The following is a 25819-nucleotide window of genomic DNA, read 5'->3' as shown; positions in this document are numbered from 1 at the left end:
CACCTTCGGCGAAGCCTTTTGGCACGAAACTGTCACTGCGCCAAGCTGGATCTGTCGACACCTCCCCCTGCTGCGCCGCCACACCCATCTCAGCACACCTCGGTCTGCCAAACTACCAAACTGAGTGCGCCTCGGGTTGCGCTGCTTGAAACTAGCTCTGCGCGGGGTTCACCACCCTGCGCCACCCTGCACCGTGCCGGGAAACTAGAGGCCTAAGTCAGTACATTTACATGCACAGTTAAGTGGAGCTACGGTTATAGCTTGACTAGGCCGTTTAATTGGACTACTGTCCTTGTCACAGTATACAAGACCAAACAGTCGAGCATCGTTCAGCTGTTCTGCCATTTTTCTGAACAGGTCGCCATTCTGTGTCTTCCTCCCATCCATGTATTTCAACATATTCAACTCTTTCAGCTGACACAGCATGAACCATTGGATCTTATGGTGATAATATATATTTCTGACTTTTTTTATGTAGGTCTGTTTTTTTTAAGTTATTATTATTATTATTATTATTAATGGTTGAGTATGACTTCGTGAAGTCACTGAACCTGGCCAAGACCAAGAGCTTTTACATGTGCTGGTAGGTGGATTTTCCTACCTTTAGACAGAGCCAGGTCAGCTTTTTTGTCCTGCTTCCAATTGTTGTGCTAAGCTAACTGGCTGTAGGCTGTGGCTTCATACTGTATTTACTGTGTAGGCATGACAGTATCATCTCCTCAAACTCTCAGCAAGAAAGCAAATAAGTGTATTTCCCAAAATGTCAAACTTTTTTTTTGTAAGTACGTTCATTGCAAATACATCACGTCAAAACAGGAAAAAACTAAACTTAAATAAAAATTCTCAACTGACCAGCAGTCCATTGGAGCTGTGGATAGTTACGCAGCGGGAGAAGGAGTGGTGGATGGATAGATCGCTGACAGTAGTTGGGGGGTTGTAGCCTCCCCTCTCGTCCACATCTCCATTCATATGGAAATGGATAGGATAATGTCCCATTGTCTGCTGGCCCATGTGCTGCAGCTCCACCCCAGATATATGAACTGCCCTGAATCCCCGCTCCACCTGATAATGACAGCAGATAGATGTCAGTCACGCCTGCAGGGTGATCAGGTTATTATTTGCCCCACATAAGATAACTTAACAGTTATAACTGTAATCATTGGGCACAGCAAAAAAAGCAAGAATGGATATTGAATGTGTTGGATTGAATGTTATAAAGGCTATTTCAATAGCAGCTGTTGGTGAATGAAAACTATCAAATTAAAAGAAAGAAAGGGGGATGGAGGCAAAAGAAGGGTTACTGAAGAAAGGAGCTGCACAAAGCAGAAGTGAAAAGAGGAAAGGTGAGAGGAGTGAAAGAAAGGAAGGTGGGAACACTTAACACTTTCAATTTAGTACCTTTGGAGCCAAAAGTAACCTTTCAGACAAGGTACCCAGACCCTAGGTCTGTTTCCACCACAGACAGTACTCTTAAATGTGGGCAGGGTTGTTGTCACTTACTGCTCCGTCCAGCACTCGCTATATTTCCTCATCACTGGTGACAGACGGAAGTCTGCACCTCGTTTATCGTCCACAGAATGAAGTCTCATTCCAACATTTTCAGAACAAAACAGAACACGTAAGAGTGAGAGTCTCTCTCTATGGTATATTTAAAAATAGAGGGTTTGTGCATTTAGTCCTCAGGAAAGAGCAGGGGTTTAGCGTTGCCATAGCCCACAGGAACGACCCTCCACTCCACTTTTTTTTCTGCAATTGAGGATTAGAATATGTGCAATTCACATAATCTGGTCAAAAATATTATATTATTAAATGCTTGAAGATTCTGCTAAACATACTAAAAGTGTATGTCATTAAAGGGAAACAATAAAAACTAATGGAACAGTCAGAGTTGTCACACTGAAATACTACTTACTACTTCTCACCTTCAAGGCCATCAACAACCTTGCCCCTCAGTATCTTGCTGAGCTCCTTCACATTAACATACCCAGCTGTACTCTCAGGTCCTCCTTCATTCAACTCACCCTCCCATCTGCTCGCTTATCCACCATGGGGTCGAGAGCCTTCAGCCGCTCGGCCCCCCGCCTCTGGAACTCTCTACCGCAGGACATAAAACACTCGGACTCTGCTACCTCTTTCAAATCTCGCCTCAAAATTCACCTTTTCAGACAGGTATACTCCCTTTAATCTGGACTGGAATGACCTCAGTGTTGCACTTTACTGCTGTTTTATGTATTGCGTTATGAATTTCGTCTTTTGACTGTCATGTTTTATTGATTGTTTTATTATTGTCTTTTGTACGGTGACCTTGAGTGTCCTCAAAGGCGCCTTTAAATAAAATGTATTATTATTATTATTATTGTTGAAATTTAAGGTGTATTAATAGATTCACGTCATCAACTCATGCTAGTCTACAGCTGCTGCGAGAGGAAGCAACATGTCCTTTTATTTAATAGTCATAGTTTACTAATGTATGTAAAACTTGCCTCGGTATGAAAACTGGTTACATAAGCTTTAAAAGCAGCCACAACTCAGCCCTGAGCAAGAGTAACAGTCCTCTGTCAACCAAACAGCATACTGCAGTGTTTCTAGCTCCACCTTTTAGTACCAGATCTGTGTGCTAGGTACCCCAACAGAGGGGTGATCAAAAATGGGGATGGTAAGGAACAGTTCCATTGGTACCATCCACAATTTTCATAAACAATTAAGACCAATTTGAGCTTGGGACATAATTGTGATCAAGACAAAGCCTAAACACTAAATAAAGTTGCTTTCCACCCTCCTCTGTTTCTATAGGGTTTGTGGACCCGTTTATAAACATGAGCGTCTCCATCTGTGTTAATTTTGACAGATATTTTAGATTTAGTCTTAGTTTTAAGACAAAAATGCTTATTAGCTTTTGTCACATTTTAGTCATTTTTATTGTTCATACTTTTAGTCCACAGAAATTCACGACATTTTAGTCAACTTTTAGTCATTATGTTTTCTATATATACATTTTAAAACTTAAAACTAATCCAGTGAGGCTAATTCATGTATCAGAAATTAGAATCAAGGTGACAGGTTGTATAAAAATTTCATTTAGACAGTTTTTTCTACAACTACAAATTATTTCTATACACTTAAAAACTATCGTTTCTCCAGCAGTTTTTGGCAGGTTTAAGGGGTGATTTACCAGCACACACTTACTGATCATCATTTGAAAAGCTCAAATAACTCTCTATGTATGATCTTAACAACCTTGAACAACACAAAAAACTATTCTGAGATAACTAGGATTTGTACCCAGGTTCAATGTAAACTCTGACTTATCGATCTCACTGTTAAGAAGCAGAAAAATAACTTCATTAAAGTCTGAATTCTTTTTTTAATCTGCAGCATGTTAGTCTGGAGGGTTAAACTTGTGTCCTCTCACAGAGCTGGTGATTAAAACTAAACTTTCAGCTCTGTCAGAGAAAACTCTGCTGACTTCAGACTGTTAACTTGCGTCACAACTACAGTCACAGATAAACGAACCTCCTACCTGCCTGTCAGTCCAGCCTGAGAGAAGTCCTCCAGAGATCGGCTGTAAAGTCAATCGGCCAGTGGCTGCTCGCTTTGCTGCTGTTCAGCAGCTAGCAAAATATCCTGGCGCAGACTATTAAATGGGGTTTACCAGCCTGTCACTCGTGGCATTTGAAGATAATTACAAGCACAGCTGTTCTGGCCTTTCAGTGTCCGACAGTCCACCACTAACATTTTCGTCATGCTTTGTCTCATCTCGTCTTGTCTCGTCAGTGAAAATTATTGTCAGGATCTATTTTAGCTCATCATTGTCTTGTTTTTGTCGTGGAAAAACGAAGAAAAACAAAGAATTTTCATCATTAACCCTGGTCTCCATGTGTAAGAGAAAACAGTTCTTGCTATGATAGGAGGATATGTGTTTTCTTGGCTACCATAAGGCTATGGATAGATTTAGTATCCACTGAGTTATGTCAGCAGTTTCTCCACCATTTTTTGAATAAAACAGATGATATTGGGCTCCACATCGCACCTGTGACCAGAAATCTCCTCATGTACACTAAACCCTCTGCCACTATATCTTTTTTAAGCAAATTTCATTGCTTGAATGAGAGGAGTTAATCTCCCACTTCAAGTGTTCCACCTGCAAATTAGACATTATCCCCATTAGATTTCTTAACAAGGTATTTCAGACTGTTGGCCCACAAATTCTCCCTATTATCAACTGCTCACAGAGTGCCCCAGGAATAAGTCCTAAAACCCAAACGAGTTAGCATTTTTGCACTTTCGGTTTCCTTGTCAGTGGGTTTTTGAATGGGTTTCTGATTGGACATCTGAAATAAGGTCTGTGGTTAACACAAGCTTGAGAGAGAATATTCAGTGATCAGACTGTAAGGTACCTGCACTGAGGCAGGGCATTCAAAAGCAACACATACAATGTCACAGGAAAAACAGCTTTGAAGCTAACAAGCGGTGTGCAGAACAGAACAGCATGCCTGGAAAGGATGCTGTTTCTAAGTGGGTGTGATCTACGGTAAAGCTGTGCAGAGCTGATGTATCGACAAAGACCAGAGAGACAACTGGTAAGATGCTGAACTTTAAAAGGGAAAGACTGTTTAACTGGCAAAGACTGCTGCTGCCAAATGTTTGAGTCAGCGCTACACTGTAAAATATTTGCCTGTACATTTACAGTAAATTACTGGCTACTAGTTGCCTTACTTTCACAGTAAGTTACAGTATCATTTTTACAGTAAATCATTGTGAAATGACAGCTGTATACTGTGATTTCACATTACTGTGATTTAGCAGTAAACTCTGCCCATTGCATTGCTGTGATATAACAGTACAATCCTGTATTTAACTATAACTTAACAGTTTATGTACATTGGATTTAGCAGTATGCTCCCGTAGAATTACTGTATTTCACAGTTAAATTCCACATATTACTGTGATTTAGCAGAGTACTTCTGTAAAATTACTATATTTGCCAACATGAATTTTACAACAAACTTCTGAATATGGTTATCTATCACAGCTGTAGTCTTTAAGGTGATAATATTGTAATTTATGGTGAAATATTACAGTTACATATTGTAACAGCTGTAATACATTCATGACGAGGGTTAATTAAAAATAATTGCTTAATTTGATAGTTCTTTAAATAAATATGGTTAATATACATTAAATACAAAATCCATACATATATATACACATATATATATGTATACATATACATATATATACATATATATATACACACACGTAGATTTACTCATGTCCTATGAGCCTGGCCGCTGCCTGCGCTCCTCAAGTAGGACCCTTTTAAGTGATCCCACAGCCTCCTTGTCACAAAGGCAAAACTGGGAATTTCACGTTAGAGCTCCGCAGCTGTGGAGCTCCCTACCTGAGGAACTCAGGTTAGCAAAGTCAGTATCTTCTTTTAAATCACTCACAATTTTTATAACACACTGTCTCATTTATCTTGTTCGGTAAAGCACTTTTAACTGTGTTTTAAAACGTGCTATACAAATAGAGATTATTATTATTATTATTATTTATTATTACTATTATTATTATTATTATTATTATTATTATTACCATTATTATTAACATTATTATTATTATCATCATATATACAGGGGGAAATGTTGGGCTGTTCCTTTATCTGTTATTATGTTTCTTTTTTTTCAAGTGAAGTTTTTTCTCACTGAATCAGGTATGACCATTTATCTTTACCACTGATCCAGATCCTCTGGTCAGGGTCATTGTTGAACCTAAATCAACTGTGCTTACGCCTACAGTTGGTAACTTTTATAAAAGATAACTTTTTTTAGGATTTTAATGTCACCATATTCACACAGCATAAAATGAGACAGATAACCTGTGAAAAAAAAATTATACTGCAGCTACTCTATTGCCTTGTAGCATCTCTAATGGTCTGCTACATGTGAAGGAAAATGACCAGTCAGGGCTGAAGAGTCTCTAACGCAGCTGTCAATCATGATAGTCACTGCTTGTGAACTGCAGTCAAACTATCAAACTAGGCAACACTTATCAATATGCCTGTTTCTCACTTTAAATGTTTTCAGAAATATATGAGTGTCCTGTTTAGCTGTACAATGAGAATGTTTCCGACCTAGCTGCCATTTTGGACACCACTAGTATAAAGCACCGCCCACCAGCCAAACCAACTGTTAAGTGCACTAAACAATGCACTAACATACATTTCTGAAAACATCTGAGGTGAGTAATAGGTAATGCAGTAAAAGAATATCTTGATTCATATTTGATCAGAGTTGTGTAGTTTGACGGACTAACTGAAGTTCACGGAGTGATTGACATGACTGACCACTGCATTAGAGACTCCTTGGACGACATCTATTGCACATCTGTTTGTCCTGGAAGAGGATCCCTCCTCAGCTGCTCTTTCTGAGGTTTCTACCATTTTTCCCAGCATGCACTTCAACAGTTGGCAAATGTATTCACTGATCATAATAGTAAGTCTTAAAATTGTACAGCACAATTCCTTTTTGCTATGAAATAATGAAATCACCAGCTGAAATAAAAATAGATAAAGTCCCTCTTTTTGAAGATTAACATTAAGTTGAGAGAGAAGACCTTGACCTATGATTTTTTATACCTGTCTACATTTGTCAACAGGTGCAGGGACAAGGTCTGAGTACCTTAATGAGCCCTTATTAATGTATTTCTAGATTTTACCTGGCCTTTTTTACCTTTATATTTCAGTGAAGGTAAAGTAGGTCTAATTTAAATTAATGACTTAGAAATGCTAGATAATACAACCATAAAGTTGATCACTGATCTCTGACTTAAAGGAGAAGTCCAGTATTTTGCACTTTGAGCCCCATTTCTGGGTTGTTTATGATAAAATGGAGTGGTTAAGACCAAAATAGTGACAACTGCTCATTTTCAGAGAATTTGGCTTTCCCCTGCCTGGCTTAACACTGCTGCCTATGACCATGTGTGAACCTATCCTAAAACCACCCTAAACGTTCGTTTTCAAAGCCATGAAACTCACGGAGTGGCCAGTGGTGTTTGTTGATGTTCTAACATAAAAATCTAAGTGCTTGTTCTCTGGCATCATACTAGGGATGCATGATAATATCTGCATGTCATTGGTCTCCATCTGCTGGCTGGCCATCACGCTAAGTTGATCCCACTAGAGACTTGATGATCACTAAAATTAGGTAGGGCAAAAGTAGATATATCGGGGGTGTCAAACATACAGCCCAGGGCCAGAACCAGCCCGCCAAAGGGTCCAATCCGGCCCTCTCGATGACTTTGCACACCTAATGTTGATTCACATGTGAAGGCTGAGAGGTTTCCAGGAGCAATTTAAACAGTGAGCAGATACTTAATGTAAAATACTACCTTATAGGCTTTTCCACTTTGACCAGAATACAGCTCTCTGAAATAACAATAAGTACTTTCTATGGTCATTTTTAAAGATTTGGAACATTGTGCAAACTATTGACAATCTGCAGCTTCAGTATAAAAGAATCTGTATCAGTCTTCTGTCTTACAACAATATTAGTGGAATGCTGCTGCTGGAGGCCCTGACAAAATTTCACACTGTGAGGCAGGGGATGACATGACCTGCTTCTTCAATAGCTTCCACTTTAGTGGATAGCATATGATGAGCCCTAGTGGAAACTAGGGCTCACCTAGGTGTCTGCTCTGGAAATGACAAGGTTAGAACAACAGTGTACCTTTAAATGTCCGCCAAAAGTGTCGAAGTCGAAGAATGTGCAGGCCTCGTTGCCATAGCAGCCAGGCTCTATCTCACCACGGATCAGGATGTTACGCTTTAGGAGGCCCACCTCTGCTCTCATATCCACCCCATCCACTTCCTCACCCATATGGATGAACTGGGCCTTACCTGCACAAGTACAAACAAACATTCCATTTACCAGAGCTGAGCAGTGTGAACAGATGTCCATTGTCACCAGAGACTGAGAAAAGTACAGTTTGTTGTGTATTTGCCATGTGTATGTGTGCATGTGTAGGTATATGGCTGAACAGTTGTTTCAGATAATTGCGATGGACAGAATGGGGAAACTGAGTCAGAGTTTGTTGCACTATTTTTTCTCTTTTTAAAGGAGAATGGGCAGGCAACATTTATAATTATGGTGAACAGACAGAGGCACTCGTAAACACATTGATGCATAACACACATGTTGTAACTCATCTACTTTAAGAAAGAATGATAGAGAGGAATACCCTTGAGTTGACCAAAGTAAGAAAGCCAATCTCTTTTTCACCTCCCCTTTGACCCAGCCAACCCACAGTTAAACTTGCAGTATGATTACACTAACCTGCACTGCAAAATATTTGACTGTGACGCTTTTAACTTTTTCCAGTAAATTCCTGGAACCTAGTTGCATTACTTTTACTACAATTTACTGTTTTATTTTCACAGTACATTACAGTAACATTACAGCTGAATAATAAGACCTCACATATGCCAACAAGTTACTGTGATGGCTGTTGTAGAAATGCAGTGTCACTGTAAAAGCAATGCAACTCAATAGCCTGTAATTTACTGTAAAGTGAAATTTAAAATAGCATCGTCAACCACTGCAAATTGGCCATGTCGCCTTATTATCTTCAAAACAGTAACAAACCTATATAATATATAAAGGTTAAATTTCTACAAAAATCTATTTCAGACATTTATTTTGCAATTCTGTATACACTATACAGGTAAAGTCAAACACTGCATTCATTTTTAAAGTTTGGTAGGCTAACCTTTTCCATAAAATTTTAAAAGCTTGAACCTTAAAGGTATACTGTGCAGCAATTGTTGGTTCCTGTTTGTAAACAGTATCTCCAGGGAAAGTAAAACCCAGCCCTAAATTTACTCGCACTCGTTTTTTTTTTAGTATCCGCAATTTTTGTAGCTTCCTCTTGGATGAGTGCTGCCTACAGTTTGGCACATGGTCACCACCTCTTTATAAAATCCCAACCTCATCTGTGCATTGTGCCCAGGAACGTCCCAAACATATACACATACTAAGAGAAACCTTGCTCAATTTCAATGTATCTGAGTATAATGACAATAAAGATCATTCATTCAACATTTTAGTAATACATTTTATTTTTATTTACACATTTTGCCATGTCCCCTATCATATCTCATGAACTGGCTGCCTTAGGGAGGCATCACTGTACTTGTGACAAGTGTTTGTGAGGTTGTGTGTGAATGCATGAACGCCTACATGCATGTGCACAGACACAGGGGCCCATTGCTCTACAAACTGGGCATAGTGATAGTTATGACAGGACAGGATATCAAGCTCAGCTCACAGCTACATCAGCTGAACTCAAGCAGCCCAATCAACTGATGGAGCAGCTGATTGAGGGAAGGAAGTCAGCTGATAGATCACATGATTCCTTTCTATACAACCAATTGGTAAATCTCATTCAGGGTGTCTCCTCCCCAGCGCCTCCTTACATGTTTTGTCTGACTTATCAATGACATTTCTGTTTATCACTGATGCTTGCTCTGTTCTGTTCCGGGGGGTCTTTGCTAGCCTGGTTCCAGACCATAGACCCCGCCCACTCAACTGAGTAGGCTTGCATCTCTGGTCTGGCATACTGCAATGAATTTGCGATTTATCTCGTCCAAAAGATGGAAGGACCAATGAACGCCTGGGGTGGGAGCGGGTCTAGCGATTAGCCAATCAGCACCACACTGATGTCAAGCTGTCCGCCGGTGGGTAACTGGTGAGGATAGCAACAATGGCGACCGCTACAGATCCTACAGACCACATTAACGATGCTATCGAGGTATTTTGCCACTACTCGCGTTAATGGAGGACCAAATTAAGGAAGCTGCTAAACTGGATTTAACAGCGATGCAGCTGGGCGTGCACGACGACGGAGACATTTTAAACGGGCAATGCTCGCTTGTTTTCGGCACCCCCGAGGCATGGATACTAATGACGTCAGATTCTGGGTGAGTCGTTGATCTCTACTGATTGGTTAGGGAAAAATCAAATTCCCTCCCCCTTGTAAATCGCCTTCAATGGAAGCCATGTCAGACTGAAGGTTCTGGGACCTTCAGTCTGACACTTAGGCTAGGTCTTTGCTGCTGCTTTCCCTGCCTGAGGCTTTCCATGTAGGCGCATGGAAGGGCTGAGAGGTATGCTCTCTCTGCCTCAGGCTTTCTTCATAAACGCATGGAGTGGTAGAGATGTGTGCTCTCTCTAACTTAGGCTTTCTGCGTAGGCTCAAGGAAAGGCAGAGAGGCCCCAGAACAGAAAAGTAGAAAAACCCGACAGCACTCACTAATAAGTATAATACTTTTAATATAGTGGATTGCACAGCAGCAGTTTGTGGGTGTGTCTCCCTTTTAACAGAAACCTGCCAGCTCAGATTAACATAAAAAAAGATACAAATATAGACCATTCATAAATTCAAACCTCAGTAATGCATCGAGTAGTATAAATATGATAGAAAATCTTAAGGCACAAAATACAATATTAAAGAATAGACTAGAATGTATAAGAAACTTTGTAAAAATCGTCAATAACTTTTTGTCATGACCGAAAGTGTCAAAAATGTCCAACATAAGAAAAACAACAACAATAAAACCTATCTAGGTAAATACTATTGCAGTCACCAATAGTGACCAGTGTGTGACCAATAGATATGGTCCATCTACTGTCTGTGGAAAGTAATGGGTCTACATGTGTAGCTGTCCAAAGAGCCCATGCAGAACCCCCCAGACAATAATAATGGACCACATAAGAGGTCCCAGAACAGAGCCATACCGCCAAATATAATACTGCAAAAGGAAAAATGGAAATAAAGTTTTCTTTGACTAAAGTGGTCCTGACTGAACTAAATCAAAATAACACATCACACATCAGGAGAGACCCCTCACTTCCCAGACTCCTCCTGTTTTCCACCCTCCTCTAACTGTTGTTTGTAATTTTATGATGTATATATGACTATTAATATTTTTTAAAATATTTCCTTTTATAATAGATATATTTATGCTTCTAAATGCAGCGGATTGCTGACAACCAAGTTTCATTATGTTTTAAAATGCAATGAAAATAAAGCATCTATCTATCTACATGGTTGCAGCTATTGTGAATTTGCACTTGCTTAAGGATGCTTTTCACACCCATAGTTCATTTGGTACAGAACAAGAAAAAATATTTACATAACAATTACAAGCGGCAATTGTGGGTTCAAGCCTTTTCTTGGCAAATAGCAGGAAGCAGCAACAGTGACTGGGTTTCAAGCTTTCGCAAAGCTGAGCAAAGTCACTTCAGCTTCATTTCAGGGAAAAAAACTGATACAGCATGGTATCGCAATATTTTGTGTGGTGATATTGTATTAATACAAAGACACAAAGTATCTTTCTTTTATTACATTATTAATTTTTGCAAATACACATTTTAATACAACTTTAGAATAATAAAATCAATTGCTTTTTGGTCCACCAGATGGTGCTGATGTTTTTTAACTGATGAGGTCAGCAGAAGTCTCAGTCAGCAGCATTTGGCAGGAAGTTCATCAAAACAAACATGGAGGCACTGGAGAAAGGAATCAGAAATGTGCCGTTGGCGTTTAAATCAAACATCTGGACTTATTTTGGATGTTTTAAAACAGAAGGAAAGGAGGACTTGGTTATAACACATGATTTGCACGCAGTGTGATATGAGAATAAAATACTCTGGGAATACCACGAACATGAGGGACATAGCGTTAGCCACTGATGGCCAAGCTAGAATTAAACCCGCTCCGCCGAAAAAAAATCAACCAACACTGGACACGCTTAGCTTCACAAAACTACCATCCACCTCTGAAAGAGCTAAGAAAATAACACAGTCCATCACCTCCTTCATGTGCCAAGATCTGCGTCCATACAGTTCTGCTGAAAAGGCTTTTGTTACATGCTAAAACACTGGAACCCAGGTATTAGTCTGTACCCAAGCTCTAAAGAGAAGATAAGTATAAAGCTGAGAAATCTTTGAGTACAGCAGGAAGGGTGGCATTAACTCAGGACGCCTGGACTTCAATGTCAGTGGATTAATATGTGACTATAAGGGTACATTATCTAACAGAGAACTGACTGCTGTCTCACGTTCTCTAAACTGTCTCCAAACTAGAGCAGTAGGCCTACACAAAAGTCACACTGGAGCACACACTGCAGACCTCCTGCAAAATGCAGCACAAGAATGGCGGATTGTCATTGTAACAGAAAACGCTTTTAAAATGGGTGTTGCCATCCAGTTAGCGGGATACCTGCATGTGAAGTGTTTCACTCACGCGCTTAATAGGACGACAGGTTGTGTGACTACATTTGTTTAGAGCATAGGACTGGGACATTTAAAAAAAACTCCAGTTCTCAACTTCCACTACCATTACATTCCCACTGGGCATCAGCAAGTTTGAAAGCTACAGTATTCTACATTTAGCATAGTGTAGCCTTAGCTCAAGAAAAGCAGGGATGAGAACAACAAGGGCAAAAAACAAAGAAAACAGTAAGATGAAGAATGGTGCAGAAATGAGCTCTGTTCCACGTGTCCTCCACTCCTACACATTCCCACTGTGCACAAGGCAAATTTGCTAGGAAAAAAAACAGTGTTGCCTGGGAAAAAAAGGGAAAGAAATACAAAAAAAAAACAAAATCTGAGAGACAGAAGATCACACTCCCACATGCTTCATCTTTTTCTCCTCCTACTCCCTCTACCAGCACAGCCAGGATTTCATAAGTACAAATGAACACTATCATTCCAGCTTGGATTTAAAACATCAACAGCAGAGGCTTAAAAGACATTTGAAGATCTAAATTTCCTGGAGTTTACTACTAGTGCCTAATTCCATCTGTTTTTCCCAAAACTGATTTGTGCTTTTGTGGGAAAGAACAACCAGTTTTGATCATTTTTTTAAACTCTCATGCACAAATTTATTTTGAGAGTTTTCTATTGCTCATAAATAGATGAATAATTTTTCATATGGGGAATGAGCAGGTGCTGTCACATATCATATAAGCTGCTGTGGCTCTACACCCAAAGGGGGCAGTTTAGGGATCATGTAAGTGGATAATGCCAAAAGTTCAGCTTAATGTCTCTAATATGTAGTATTACCACCTCTGTTTGACACTGAACCCCCCCCCCAAAAACAAAAAAACTGAATAAATAAATGCTATAAAATAAAAAAACTGATTTGGAAGAATATCATGTTTATATCGCGAGAGCAGTAATTTGAGGTAAACTGTTAAACATTTGTAAAAACTTGTTTATAGAAAGGATAGTCTCTGACTGTCAAAATGCCACAGCATTAGGTCTGTGTTAACACGTCAAATGGGCATTAAGATGACCATGTAATGCCCTGTTAACAAGTAGCCTACATTTCTGACATCTCAAAACGTTCAATATTTCGGTGCAACCATTTCACTAGTTATAGGCATAGTGTTTAGTCAGCTACTCTGAGTGTGTTACTGATTTGCCGTCATTCTTTCATATCATATGAAATGAATGCCTAAAGTTATTGGTTTTACTACAACTTTATATTACTTATATGACTGAGGTCTGCTGCAGAATTCAGCATCATGTTTCACTTGCTAATAGTCTGATTTAATAAGTCAGCAGTGATAAAACTGTATAAATTGTGTTATTAAGGCAGATGAGCCGAGCATTAGCTGGTATTCACTTTACATGGAGCTAAAATTAATACAGAGATATGTAAAATGTTTGCCTTAATGCCTGCTGGATGTTTACCGTAAGCTAGCTCAGGCTCTGTTAACTGTTAACAATATGCTAACCGTGTACGGCAAGCTAATCGTTAACATGCTTGGTTAAAAAGGAGAACAACAAATGCTTTGAGATGGCTGTCAAAGATGGCAGAGGTATGCTCACATTATACTGTCTGACGACTAACAGGTGGCGTATTTCTCGTGTTTTATTCCCAAATCGCTCTAGAAAAGAGAATTAGCATATTGTTAGCGCACCATTCAATACCATTACCATAGGAAAACACCAGGTTCAGTGCTGGAAGTTGCGCCTATAGCCTAATTCACACAAGGTATCACAGGGGGCTCGGGATAAGATGAATCTTATCCATCCCCTGCTTGGTTGCTTTTTTGTTTTCTCTTCTTTTATCCCTCCATGTACGTCTTCTCTGGTCTCTGTCTTTGCCATGATACCCGTACTGAGAATAACTAGCTAGCTCCTGTTTTTAAATCTTTATTTTGAATTGTCAACATATATAGCCTAGTATCGAAAGAAAACATTAGGGGCGCCCAGTAGCTTACCTAAGGCCTGTACTACAAAGCAGGATTTGGAGTAAGTAAGGTAACTGCCCATTGGTCCGACAGCCCATTGGTTCGACCATATTAAACCCATTGTTCCGAAGTCCGTTCCGAAATCATCATGATGCCCTGTGGTTAAAGTCTGGTTAGGTTTAGGCACAAAAACCACTTGGTTAGTGTTAGGAAAAGATCATGGTGTGGGTTAAAATGAAAAAGAAAGTGACAAACACATAAGCGGTCAGCCTGCTTTGCCTCAAGCCTTTCCCAGCTGACCTAGAGCCGGTCGCGGCGCACCATACGCCCGCCGTTCAGCACCGCGGACAGTCGGACTAATGGGATGTCGAACCAATGGGCTGTCGGACCAATGACATGGACCCCTCTAGAGCAGGTTTACTTCAGAATGTCAGATCACAGCTGGTCAACACCCAATCTCTGACAAATCAGATCACTGAGGAAAAAAGTATCCATGGACAAAAGGCCGGAGTCTCAGGTAGAAAAGAGTAGCTTAAGGTCAGTAGAATCATTTCAATATTCCAGGGGTATATTTCCACTGGTTTTAAAACAGAGCTTCTAACAAACAGAGATCGTTTACACATACACATTATTTTAGCAGGATTTTAACTTATGCAAAGTTTATTTTAGCCAGCAGTAACTGCTGTAAATGGTGCTATTTTACTCTCTAATTCCATCACTGCAACTCAAAATAACATAAGACACTTGTGGGACGAGAACCAGGGGAAAAAAGGTAATATTTTACGAGAAAAATAATCCACACACTGTTAATTTGCTCCCATTATTATAAATGCAACATTTCGGTCAGACAGACCTCATCAGTCATTGAGTGGGCTACTTTTCCACACTTTACCTCAGTAGCACAAAAAGTCTGGCATTACTAAGTGTTACATGTTACATATTCAGAGTAGTTTTGTTATCTTCCAACTAACTAACAAAATATTATCCATGCACATGTCACATATAGCCTAATTTCAATCTTGGCCAATGGTGGTGTATTGTTGGATAATATTTCCATAAGATTACAGAGTACTGTTTACATCCCTTGCACTGATGTTTCACTGTCATGCAGTCCCAGACACTTTTAGTGATGTTTCATCTCATATCATATGAAGCAGCCTCCTTTATTCATGGTTCTGATGATGTTGCTTATGATTAACATCCCCGCTTCTTTCACATGAATGCACTCGTGGCTGGATAGGAAAACCCAGATATGTTCTGGTTATCTGGCTTGAATAACCCTAACATAAAATACATTCAAATGATGTCAGACTGTTTCTGCTGTTGAAGTAAAGGGTGGAAAAGTAGTTAATGACTAATGACGTCTCTCTGACAGAAATGTGGCATTTATAATAACGGCAGCCAATTAACAGTGTGTGGATTATTTTACAAATAAGATATTATCTGCTTCACCCCAGTTCTTGTCATGTCTCATGTTATTTTGAGCTGCAGTGATGGAATCATATTGTAAAAGTAGCAGCACTGTCACTGCGGACTAAGATAAACTTTGCATAATTTTAAATAGTGCTAAAATCGTGTGTTTAGTGTTGTAAACGATCTCTCCATTTGTTAGAAGCTCTGTTTTAAAACCAGTGGAAATAGAGCCCTGGAGCAATGAAATGATTCTACTGACCTATAACAGCATATAGACTCCTATTTTTTTACCTGAGACTCTGGACTTCCGCTAATGGATACTTTTTTCTTCAGTGATTAGGTTGGTCAGAGGTTGGGATGTTGACAACCTGTGATCCGATATAATTGGCTCCCATTATTATAAATGCAACATTTGGGTCAGATAGACCTCATTAGTCATTTACTTTTCCACCCTTTACTTCAGTAGTAGAAACAGTCTGGTGCTACTTTAAAGTGTTTTATGTGACATGTTCACAGAAGTATTATCATCATCCAACTAAACAGCAAAAAAATCTCCATACTAATGTCACATATGCTCATAGCTCATAATTTAAGTCTCGGATGACGGTGAATTTTTGGATAGTATTTTCAACCTTTCTATATTTTCTGTTATAAGACAACAGCTTGTCGTTTACATCCCATGCCACTGACATTTTACTGTTTCGCAATCGGAGACACATTTGGTACCCTTTCATCTTATGTCATATGAAGCAGCCTACTTCATTCATGGTTCTGATGATGTCTCTGGAAATTAACACCCCCGCCTCTTTGGCATGAACGTACTTGTGGCTAAATAGGAAAACCCAGAGTTGACTGAGCTAGTTGATAACCAGCTTTGCAGTACCGGTTATCCAGACGGCCAATGTAAGGGTTAGTCAGACCAGATAATAAAAAGATAACCTGGGTAAGTTAAACTGGACTTTGTAGTATAGGCTTTAGGTTAGTTGTTCAACATCAGTTACCACGGTGATTTATCCTGGCAAAAAGAGAATCAGCCTCGTAGAACTGAAAACCCACAGTTAACCCTGAAGTTACCTCGCAAACTCCAAATCCTGCTTCGTAGTACAGGCCTCAGGCCTCTGGTTATGTTAAGAGTATCAGATCAAAACCTGTCAACATCCTGACCTCTGGCTAATCAGATCACTGAAGAATAAAGTCCAGAGTCTCAGGTAAAAAGATAGACCTCATCCATCATTAACTAAACTACTTTTTCCACCCTTTTCTGCAGAAACAGTCTGGCAATACTAATTAACACCCCTGCCTCCTTCACATGAATGCACTCATAGCTGGAAAACCCAGAGTTGACTATACTAGTTGATAACCAGCTCTGTAGTACCCGTTATCCAGACAGCCAATGTTGGGGTTAGTCAAGCAAGATAAAATATATCCTCGGTAAGTTTAACTGGCTTTGTAGTACAGGCCTCTGGAGAAAAGCAGTCTGGCTTTGCGATGTTTGGTAAATGTCAGGATAGAAACAGAATAATTTTACATTTGTCTCCACTGCTCCAGGCCATTTATGCACTCCGCACCATTTATTTTCTACACTCAGCATCATTAGTGCCATTTAAAACTTTCAAAAGTTAAACATGTAAAAACTCAGGTCCAAGTTATTGGACTTTGGAACTGATAAATAGCCCTAGGCTGTCTGTCTCTGTGTCTCTCAGAGCCATCTCCCAGCTCTCAGCTGCCAACAACAAATACAACACAGCCTCCCTATTTGTGCATAACCTTAGGGGCTGGGGAAAAGACTCGATTAGCACTGCTTGTTCAGAAACGGGGCTGCAAAGTGGCATGCAGGCAGGGATTAATGAAATGGATTACAGTCAGGATTAGACTGACAGGAGCCTCAGGCTCACAAAAAAGAATTTCCACTCTGGATGGCCAAACACTGTTCTGATGTCAGAGAACTGGGGGAAAACAGATAAGAAGGTGGGGAGCTATAATGGACTGATCCTCTGATGCAGCTGGGCAGGAGGGAAACACCAGCAGCTTAGGCAGAGATTTTAAAATAAATCCTGGACTCCAAAATCCACAGAAGATTGCAAACTTGACTTGACTTGTACATGAATCTGTGGGCATAAGCAACAGCTATGAGAGGACATGTCATGTCACGTTATTGCTGTTTTATAGCTGCTGCGGGCACTAAGGGTTTTTCCAAGAGCTAAAGACAAAGGCCATTTGAATCATACAGGAGAACAGTGAGGACTGACAAGGCTGAATGAATGTGTGTGTGATGCAGCAGCTAAGAAAGAAAATAAGTGTCTGTAAATGTATGTCCACACTAGCATGCATGTCAGTGTGTTAATGTGTGTCAGCATGAATGAGCTCAGTCAGGAACACACAGTACTCCAGGTTGCAGGCTGAGACTTTCCCTTGGCCCCAAGTCAGACCAAACACCTTCCACTGACTCCCACACACTGCTCTGGGCTGTCTCAACCTGGCCTCTATGACACTGAGTGTTTATGTGCACACACACACTCAGACTCAGCCTGAACTCTCATGGAAGGGTGTGATTTTAATCTGTTTGGGCAGATATAAATGCCATAGCTAAACAGGGATTTCATAACAAGTAGGCTATGCCAAAAGGAGAAAGTAACTCAGTATTCAATGAATAAAAATCATCTCTTCCTGAAAAATGTCAACATTTTGTCAGTGAAGATAGTGTTATGAAGCCCGTTAGAATTAAAAAGCCAAGGTGTGATACTTCAGATTTCCCACCCCAGTACACTGACTTTATCAATTCAGGCACCTGCATTAAACAGGATTTATACCACAGTAACACTCAATGCCAACAGCACTATAGAATAAATTCACCTGTATGTCATCAACACAGCTTTTACAACACAGGACTCAGGTACACTCAATTAAAGGGAAATTTCGGTTTATTTCAACCTGTCTCCTATCGTCCTAAATTTGTTTCAAGTGACTAGTGACGAAAAATAATAGTTAGCATGTTAGCCGTTAGCCTAGATACAGCCGGGGCGCATAGTAGCGTCAGACCTGTTAAAACATAAGTGAACGGGCATCCCTTCAAGTGCAAAGTTAGTCCACTAAACAAGCTTTTTTTCCACAAAGACCGCCTCATATCGTTAGGATAAATGTCAGAGAACATATAGAAAACGACATGTAAACGTGTTGTCTTACCTTACCGGTTTGCTGCTACGTTTGTTTATCATCTAGCTCTGCTTTCCAAAGCACAGCCTGGGCGCAACAGTTCAAGCTCAACAGTCCAAAATGGCGGCAGCGCCCCTAGTGGCTGTTGGCAAAAATTCAACGGAGCTTCGCCTCTTGGTATCCATGCTCTTTGGTTGAACAGAGGCTCTGTGGATGTCTGTGTATGCGGATCGAGCAGGTGGAATGAAAATACATTCTTCCTATTATTGCAGCCTATTGCTGCACAAAGCTTGGGCATTTTTTATTTATTACTAGCGGTAAATAACTGTTTGTAAGCTAACTGTGATTCTACCGCCTGTTTATCAAGATCTCGCGAGAACTTGTTTTCTGAGACGGACAGGGCTCAAACAAAGTTAATTTTCTCTTGATCTGTGCGGATGAAAAATGCAGCTTTAGTGTCAGAATGTTGGTAAGATGTGTGGCTTGTGGAAAACGAACCCAATATTTACTTTAGTGACTACAGGGCAAAAGAATTGACCATAAATTGTGATCACGTTCATTTTCCTCATTGACGACAATACATTCAGAGCTGCCGCTGACGTCACTGAATCAGGAAGTGAGCTGAGTGGGGTATCTCGCTTTATCCTATACTGGAAACTCAACAGCTCTATCCTAAAACATGATGCAGTGATTAAAACAGTCCAGTCTTTATTTGATCGTTTTTTGGCATAAATCCTTATCAGAAAATAAATTTTGTTGTAATTGGGAACTTTTTAAATTCGAATTATCTAAATTTTTGAGAACATATGGAAGTTTGATAGCCAAAGCTAAAAAAGCTGAAGAAGAAAATATAATTACAGAAATAACATCATCACAAAAAACACCTGGTAATTTATCAGAAAATGAATTACAACATTTAATGAATCTGCAAAATAAATTAGATGACATTTACAAATTAAAGGCTGATGGGGCCTTTGTTAGAAGCAGGAGAAGATGGTTAGAGGAGGGGGAGCAGAACACTGCTTATTTTTTTCGACTTGAAAAATTTTATGCTAAACATAACACAATACAAAAATTAAATATTGATGGAGACATTACAGATGACCCTCAGAAAATAGCGAAATATTGTTCAGACTTTTATACCAAATTATATGAATCAAAGTATGATGAGGAATCTGCATGTCAATTTTTGAGATCCCTTACAGAAACTAAATCAATTGACCTTGATCTAAGAGACTTACGTGACAAACCGATAACACTACAGGAAGTTACATTTGCTATAGAACATCTTAAGCTTAATAAGTCTCCAGATACTGATGGTATCACTTCAGAATTTTATAAGGCATATCTCTAAACAGCTTGCACCCTTCCTCCTTGGTGTCTTCTTAGAATGTATTAACAATGAATCTCTTCCTCCCACCCTAACCCAAGGCCTCATAACTTTAATTCCGAAACCAAAGACAACACAATTGGTGTCCAATATGCCTACTAAATAATGATTACAAAATATTCGCATTGATATTTGCTAAAAGAATAAAAACGGCTCTAGATTTCATAATTGATGAGACTCAATCCGGCTTCATGAGAAACAGACATATTTCCAACAATATCAGATTAGTACTGGACTTAATTGATTATTCAGATTTGTGCCCTGATGAAAGTTTCATTCTTTTCGTAGATTTCTACAAGGCTTTCGACACAATAGAACATAAATTCATCTATCATGCCTTGGAAAAGTTTGGTTTTGGGTCATATTTTAGCAGTGCTGTCAAAACAATGTACACTAACAGAAACTGTTCAATCAAGTTGCATAATGGTACTTCTCCTCGATTCTTCCTTAAACGTGGGGTCCGGCAGGGATGTCCAATATCTCCTTATCTTTTTTTGCTTTGTACTCAGTTACTCACTGACTATATAAAGCTTAGTCCACTAAAAGGTATCTCAATTGCAGACAATGAAGTTATGATACGACATTATTTTTAAAAGATCTCTCTCAGATACCTTTGTCTATTGATTTGATTAATACTTTCTCTGTTGCCTCTGGTCTTTGCTTAAATATAAAGAAATGTAAACTTCTTGCTCTCAAATATTGTGACATCCCTTCTGTCTGTAATATACCTGTAAAAGACTCCATTACTTACCTCGGTATCATTATCACCAAAGATAGAGGGGCCAGGTGCAACTTGAATTTTGATTTAATTATTGACAAAACACAAAAAAAATTGAACCAATGGTTGCAGCGAGATTTATCACTAAGAGGAAGAATTCTACTGGCTAAAGCTGAGGGAATATCCCGCCTTACATATGCTGCTCTATCCCTTGATGTAAACAAAAAGATTTCAAACGATATTGACAAAATGCTTTTTAACTTTATTTGGAGGAACAAAAATCACTATGTCAAAAAATCAGTAATAATGAACTCATATGATAAGGGTGGCCTTAAATTTTTAGACTTTTACACTTTAAATAATACATTCAAAATAAATTGGCTAAAACATTTCATTAAGAACCCATTTTCAATTTGGAACTTTATACCAAATTTTATTTTTTCTAAATTAGGAGGCCTAAATTTCCTTTTATTTTGTAATTATAATATCGAAAAACTCCCCACAAAACTATCCAATTTTCATAAACAGATGCTTCTCTCATGGTCATTGATTTATAAACACAATTTCTCCCCGCATAGATACTACTTATGGAACAATAAAGACATTATATACAGAAACAAATCCATATTTTACCCTCACTGGTTTTCTAATAACATTCTTTTGGTTGGTCAATTGTTTAATTCAAATGGCTCACTTTTGACATATCAAGAATTTATTTTGAAATACAATATTATTATTCCCGTTAGGGAATTTAATATTGTTATAGATGCAATTCCTGCTGGAGTTGTTATGCTATTTAAAAGTACGGCATCCTGCTGGAGTTGTTATGCTATTTAAAAGTACGGCAGGACAGAACCCGAATTTAAATTTATTATATATTGATCCAACCAAACATGAAATCGGTGAGATTTGTTTCTCCTCAAGACGCAATAATAATCGTCATTTACGCACATTGTTTCAGAAAGATGTTGTATCAACTCCATATGTGGTTTCTTATTGGAACAACTTTGTTAATAATCCTGACTGGAAAAAGATTTGGACTTTACCTGCAAAATACTTGATTAATAATAAAATGAAAGAAGTATCATTTAAAGTAATTCATAGATTCTACCCATGTAAAGTTTTTCTTCAACATTTCAAAAAAGATATCGATACTAATTGTTGTTTTTGTGAAGGATCCCCTGAAGATGTTTTTTATTTATTTTGGAATTGCCCATTCTCTATGGAAGGATATTTGTAATTTGATTTGTATTTGTGTAGAACCACATTTCTCCTTTTGCTTTGAACATATATTGTTTGGCTTCATTGACTATCCATCTGTGAAAAATTTTTTTTTTTATATATTATTAACCTTGTTATACTACTGGCTAAATGGTTTATTCATAAATGTCGATATACTAATCAGAAACCACTCTTTTGCATTTTTGAAAATGAAGTCAAGCAATATATTAGGACCATTAGACACTCCACAAATGCGAAAGCCATTAAAACTTTGGATTTATGTGCTCTTTTTAATGTATTTCTGTAATATGATATTCTGACTTTTTGCCACTGAATGTATGTCACCCCCTGGCATCTATGTTTGTTTGATTTGTGTTTTTCAATAAAGGAAAAAAAAAAATAAATCTTACTTTATCCAATATCTCTGGTAGAGATCAACGACTCACCCAGAATCTGACGTCATTAGTATCCATGCCTCAGGGGTGCCGAAAACAAGCGAACATTGCCCGTTTAAAATGTCTCTGTCGTCGAGCACGCCCAGCTGCATCGCCGTTAAATCCAGTTTAGCAGCTTCCTTAATTTGGTCCTCCATTAACGCGAGTAGTGGCAAAATACCTCGATAGCATCGTTAATGTGGTCTGTAGCATAGACATATATATGTAGACGCTGCATCGAGTGGGTTTACGTGCTGCTGCGATACGTCAACGTCACCGCCATATTGGATGTGGCAAGGCTGCGCTGTAAACTAATACAAGTGAATGGACTTAATTTCTTAAAGCGCCTTTCTACAAAGAAATTTACGTTAATGCCTCTCGTTTATTCAATCACACATGCACTAATATACTTGGGAAACAGTTAGGCACCAAAAACAATGTATTTGATCTTCTCAGATGGCTAAGATAAGAACTTTATTGATCCCACACAGGAGTAATTCACCTTACATCAGCTATAGAGAACAAGGTAGTGCTGAAAAACAGTACACAGTACATATATATATATATATATATATATATATATATAGCCTACTGTAGCGTCCGCCAGGACGTGTGGAAAGGATGACGCAGTTATTCGGAAAACCACCGTTTATTACTGAACAGTACAGGTTACTGTTGGCCGTACCCACACCAAAACAACCAACAAACAAGAACTTAGCTGTAACTCCAACTGTGCACTCCTGCTCTCTCCTCCAGCTCGCTCCTACACACACCAGCACGCACACTCACACAGCCTCCATCCCGGTCACACTCGCCCCCCGCCCCCCTACCTATACTCATTCAATCCCAAACATGCCATTAACTCACAGAACACTGACATTATAACAGAACATTTATTGCAGGGTCGCTACAATACACACACACGCACACACACACACACACACACACATATATATATATATATATATGTATATATACGTGTTTATATATATACATATACATACATATAAGCTTACATATCATGTGTATATATATATATATACTGTGTATTGTTTTTCAGCACTACCTTGTTCTCTATAGCTGATGTAAGGTGAATTACTCCTGTGTGGGATCAATAAAGTTCTTATCTTAGCCATCTGAGAAGATCAAATACATTAAACGAGAGGCATTAACGTAAATTTCTTTGTAGAAAGGCACTTTATGAAATTAAGTCCATTTACTTGTATTAGTTTACAGTGTAGCCTTGCCACATCCAATATGGCGGCGACGTTGACGTATGGCTCAGTGCCACATCCAATATGGCGGCGACGTTGACGTATGGCTCAGCGCTCGATGCGGCGTCTACGTATATGACTGACTTAGAGGCGCGTTCATGTTAAGTGCGTGAGTGTGTGAGGGCTGTCCCATTGTCAAATCGTCAAGTCAGACAGTCAGTGAGTGAGCCCTTTATGCCCCCTTACTGTAGGTAAGGAAATTACCCACAGTTCATAGCGTTGTGACGTCAAATACAGGGGTTGCCCTCGGAACACCGGAAGTGTTATAAAAAAAAACGAAAACACGGTCGGCAGATATGGAAACGGTAACGTTATGGAAGGAGAGCGAAAAAACAGATAGATAAACAATGAAACATTACATTAACAAGGATTTAAGATGGTACATAAACACACATGAAGTCAGAGGAATACCAGTGGTTATATTCCACACACAAAGAAAAGCCTATATATCTATATCTATAGATATATCTATAGATATAGATAGGCCTATATATTCTTTGTGTGTGGAATATATGCTGACAATTACCGATAAATGATCACGCCCAGAGCCGCCAGTGTCAACAACATTTTGTAGAGAGGGGAATAAGTGCTGTCCCATTCCTACTTGTAGCATCCGGAGCCCTTTCAGACTCTCACACTCAATCACTTACAGCTGACGTCAGTTAAATCAGTGAGGGTTCAGGGCTTGAGTCTTTAGGGGCCGGATTGGAATTGGGCCTATGTCTATGGTCTGTAGGATCTGTAGCGGTCGCCATTGTTGCTATCCTCACCTGTTACCCACCGGTGCACAGCTTGACATCAGCGTGGCGCTGATTGGCTAATCGCTAGACCCGGCCCCACCCCCGGCGTTCATTGGTCCTTCCATCGTTTGGACGAGATAAATCGCAAATTCATTGCAGTATGCCAGACCAGAGATGCAAGCCTACTCAGTTGAGTGGGCGGGGTCTATGGTCTGGAACCAGGGGCCTGTATCACGAAGCAGGATTAATGTCTTAGCGAGGTAACTTCAGGGTTAACCCTGGGTTTTCGGTCTCACGAAGCCGGTTCAGTTCTTATCGGGGTAGATCACCATGGTAACTTACTCTGAACGGCTATCCTGCTCCGGAGCAGGGTAAGTTCAGGGTTGAATCTGATCCTATAAAAAGCACCACCCACTGGCCAATCAGCTGTTCGGAAAAAAATGACTCCGCTGACAGAAACGCAGCCCAGTCATGACGGGAGGTTTAATTAATTTGATTGATTTTGATTTGAAAGTTTATTTTGAACATTAAAAAAAAAAGAAAGCAACAACAGACAATGAAAAGATTGTTCAAAAAGGAGTGGAAAGAAGTCGAAATTTCATCCCACCCCTTCATAAGAAAGAAACTAATAATTTGCAGACACTTAATAGCACCATTAATTAGTGCCAACATTTTGTTTTGTTGGAGGAAATGATCCCTGTTAAAGATAATGGGCCTAACTGACAGCTTTGCTGCTGGAAATGTGGAAAGTAGGCTATCATGTCTACACTTCTGTTTTTAGGGATGTTATGGAAGGAGAGCGAAAAATTTTCCTTTTTGAGTGATTTTCCTTTTTGTTTTTTAAAGAGGGAGACTAGGTATATTTTTGCGCAGCTGTTAATTTCTAACACAGCTCAATATCAGGATGATTGTATTCAGACTGTCAATTTGGTGTTGATATGATTTAATTGTGGCGTCAGCTTTAAGCTTTATTGTAGCATATACAGTCAGGTCCATAATTATTTGGACAATGATACAGTTGTCGTCATTTTGGCTCTGTACACCACCACAATGGGTTTTAAATGAAACAATGAATACCTGCTTAAAGTGCAGACTCTCAGCTTTCATTTAAGGCTTTTTTCAAAAATGTAGTATGAACCGTGTAGGAATTACAACCATTTCTTCACACAGTCCCCCAACTTTAAGGGCTCATAAGTATTTGGACAAACTAACATAA

General features: G+C 39.2%; 1 protein-coding gene across 1 annotated transcript in view; it reads right to left on the bottom strand.

The window, feature by feature from the left end:
- cemip (cell migration inducing hyaluronidase 1) overlaps positions 1–25819 on the bottom strand; it is a 212423-nt gene that overhangs the window by 100366 nt on the left and 86238 nt on the right. Inside the window, exons 8-9 of the mRNA XM_050049830.1 lie at positions 7728–7897; positions 853–1062 (exon numbers count right to left, since the gene is read on the bottom strand). Coding sequence (XP_049905787.1) covers positions 853–1062; positions 7728–7897 — 380 coding nt within the window. The remainder of the gene's footprint in view (positions 1–852; positions 1063–7727; positions 7898–25819) is intronic.

The sequence above is a fragment of the Epinephelus moara genome, chromosome 1 (assembly GCF_006386435.1).
Source record: "Epinephelus moara isolate mb chromosome 1, YSFRI_EMoa_1.0, whole genome shotgun sequence".
Lineage (NCBI taxonomy): Eukaryota > Metazoa > Chordata > Actinopteri > Perciformes > Serranidae > Epinephelus > Epinephelus moara.
The sequence above is the reverse complement of the archived record's forward strand: the minus strand, read 5'-3'. Positions and strand labels throughout refer to the sequence as shown.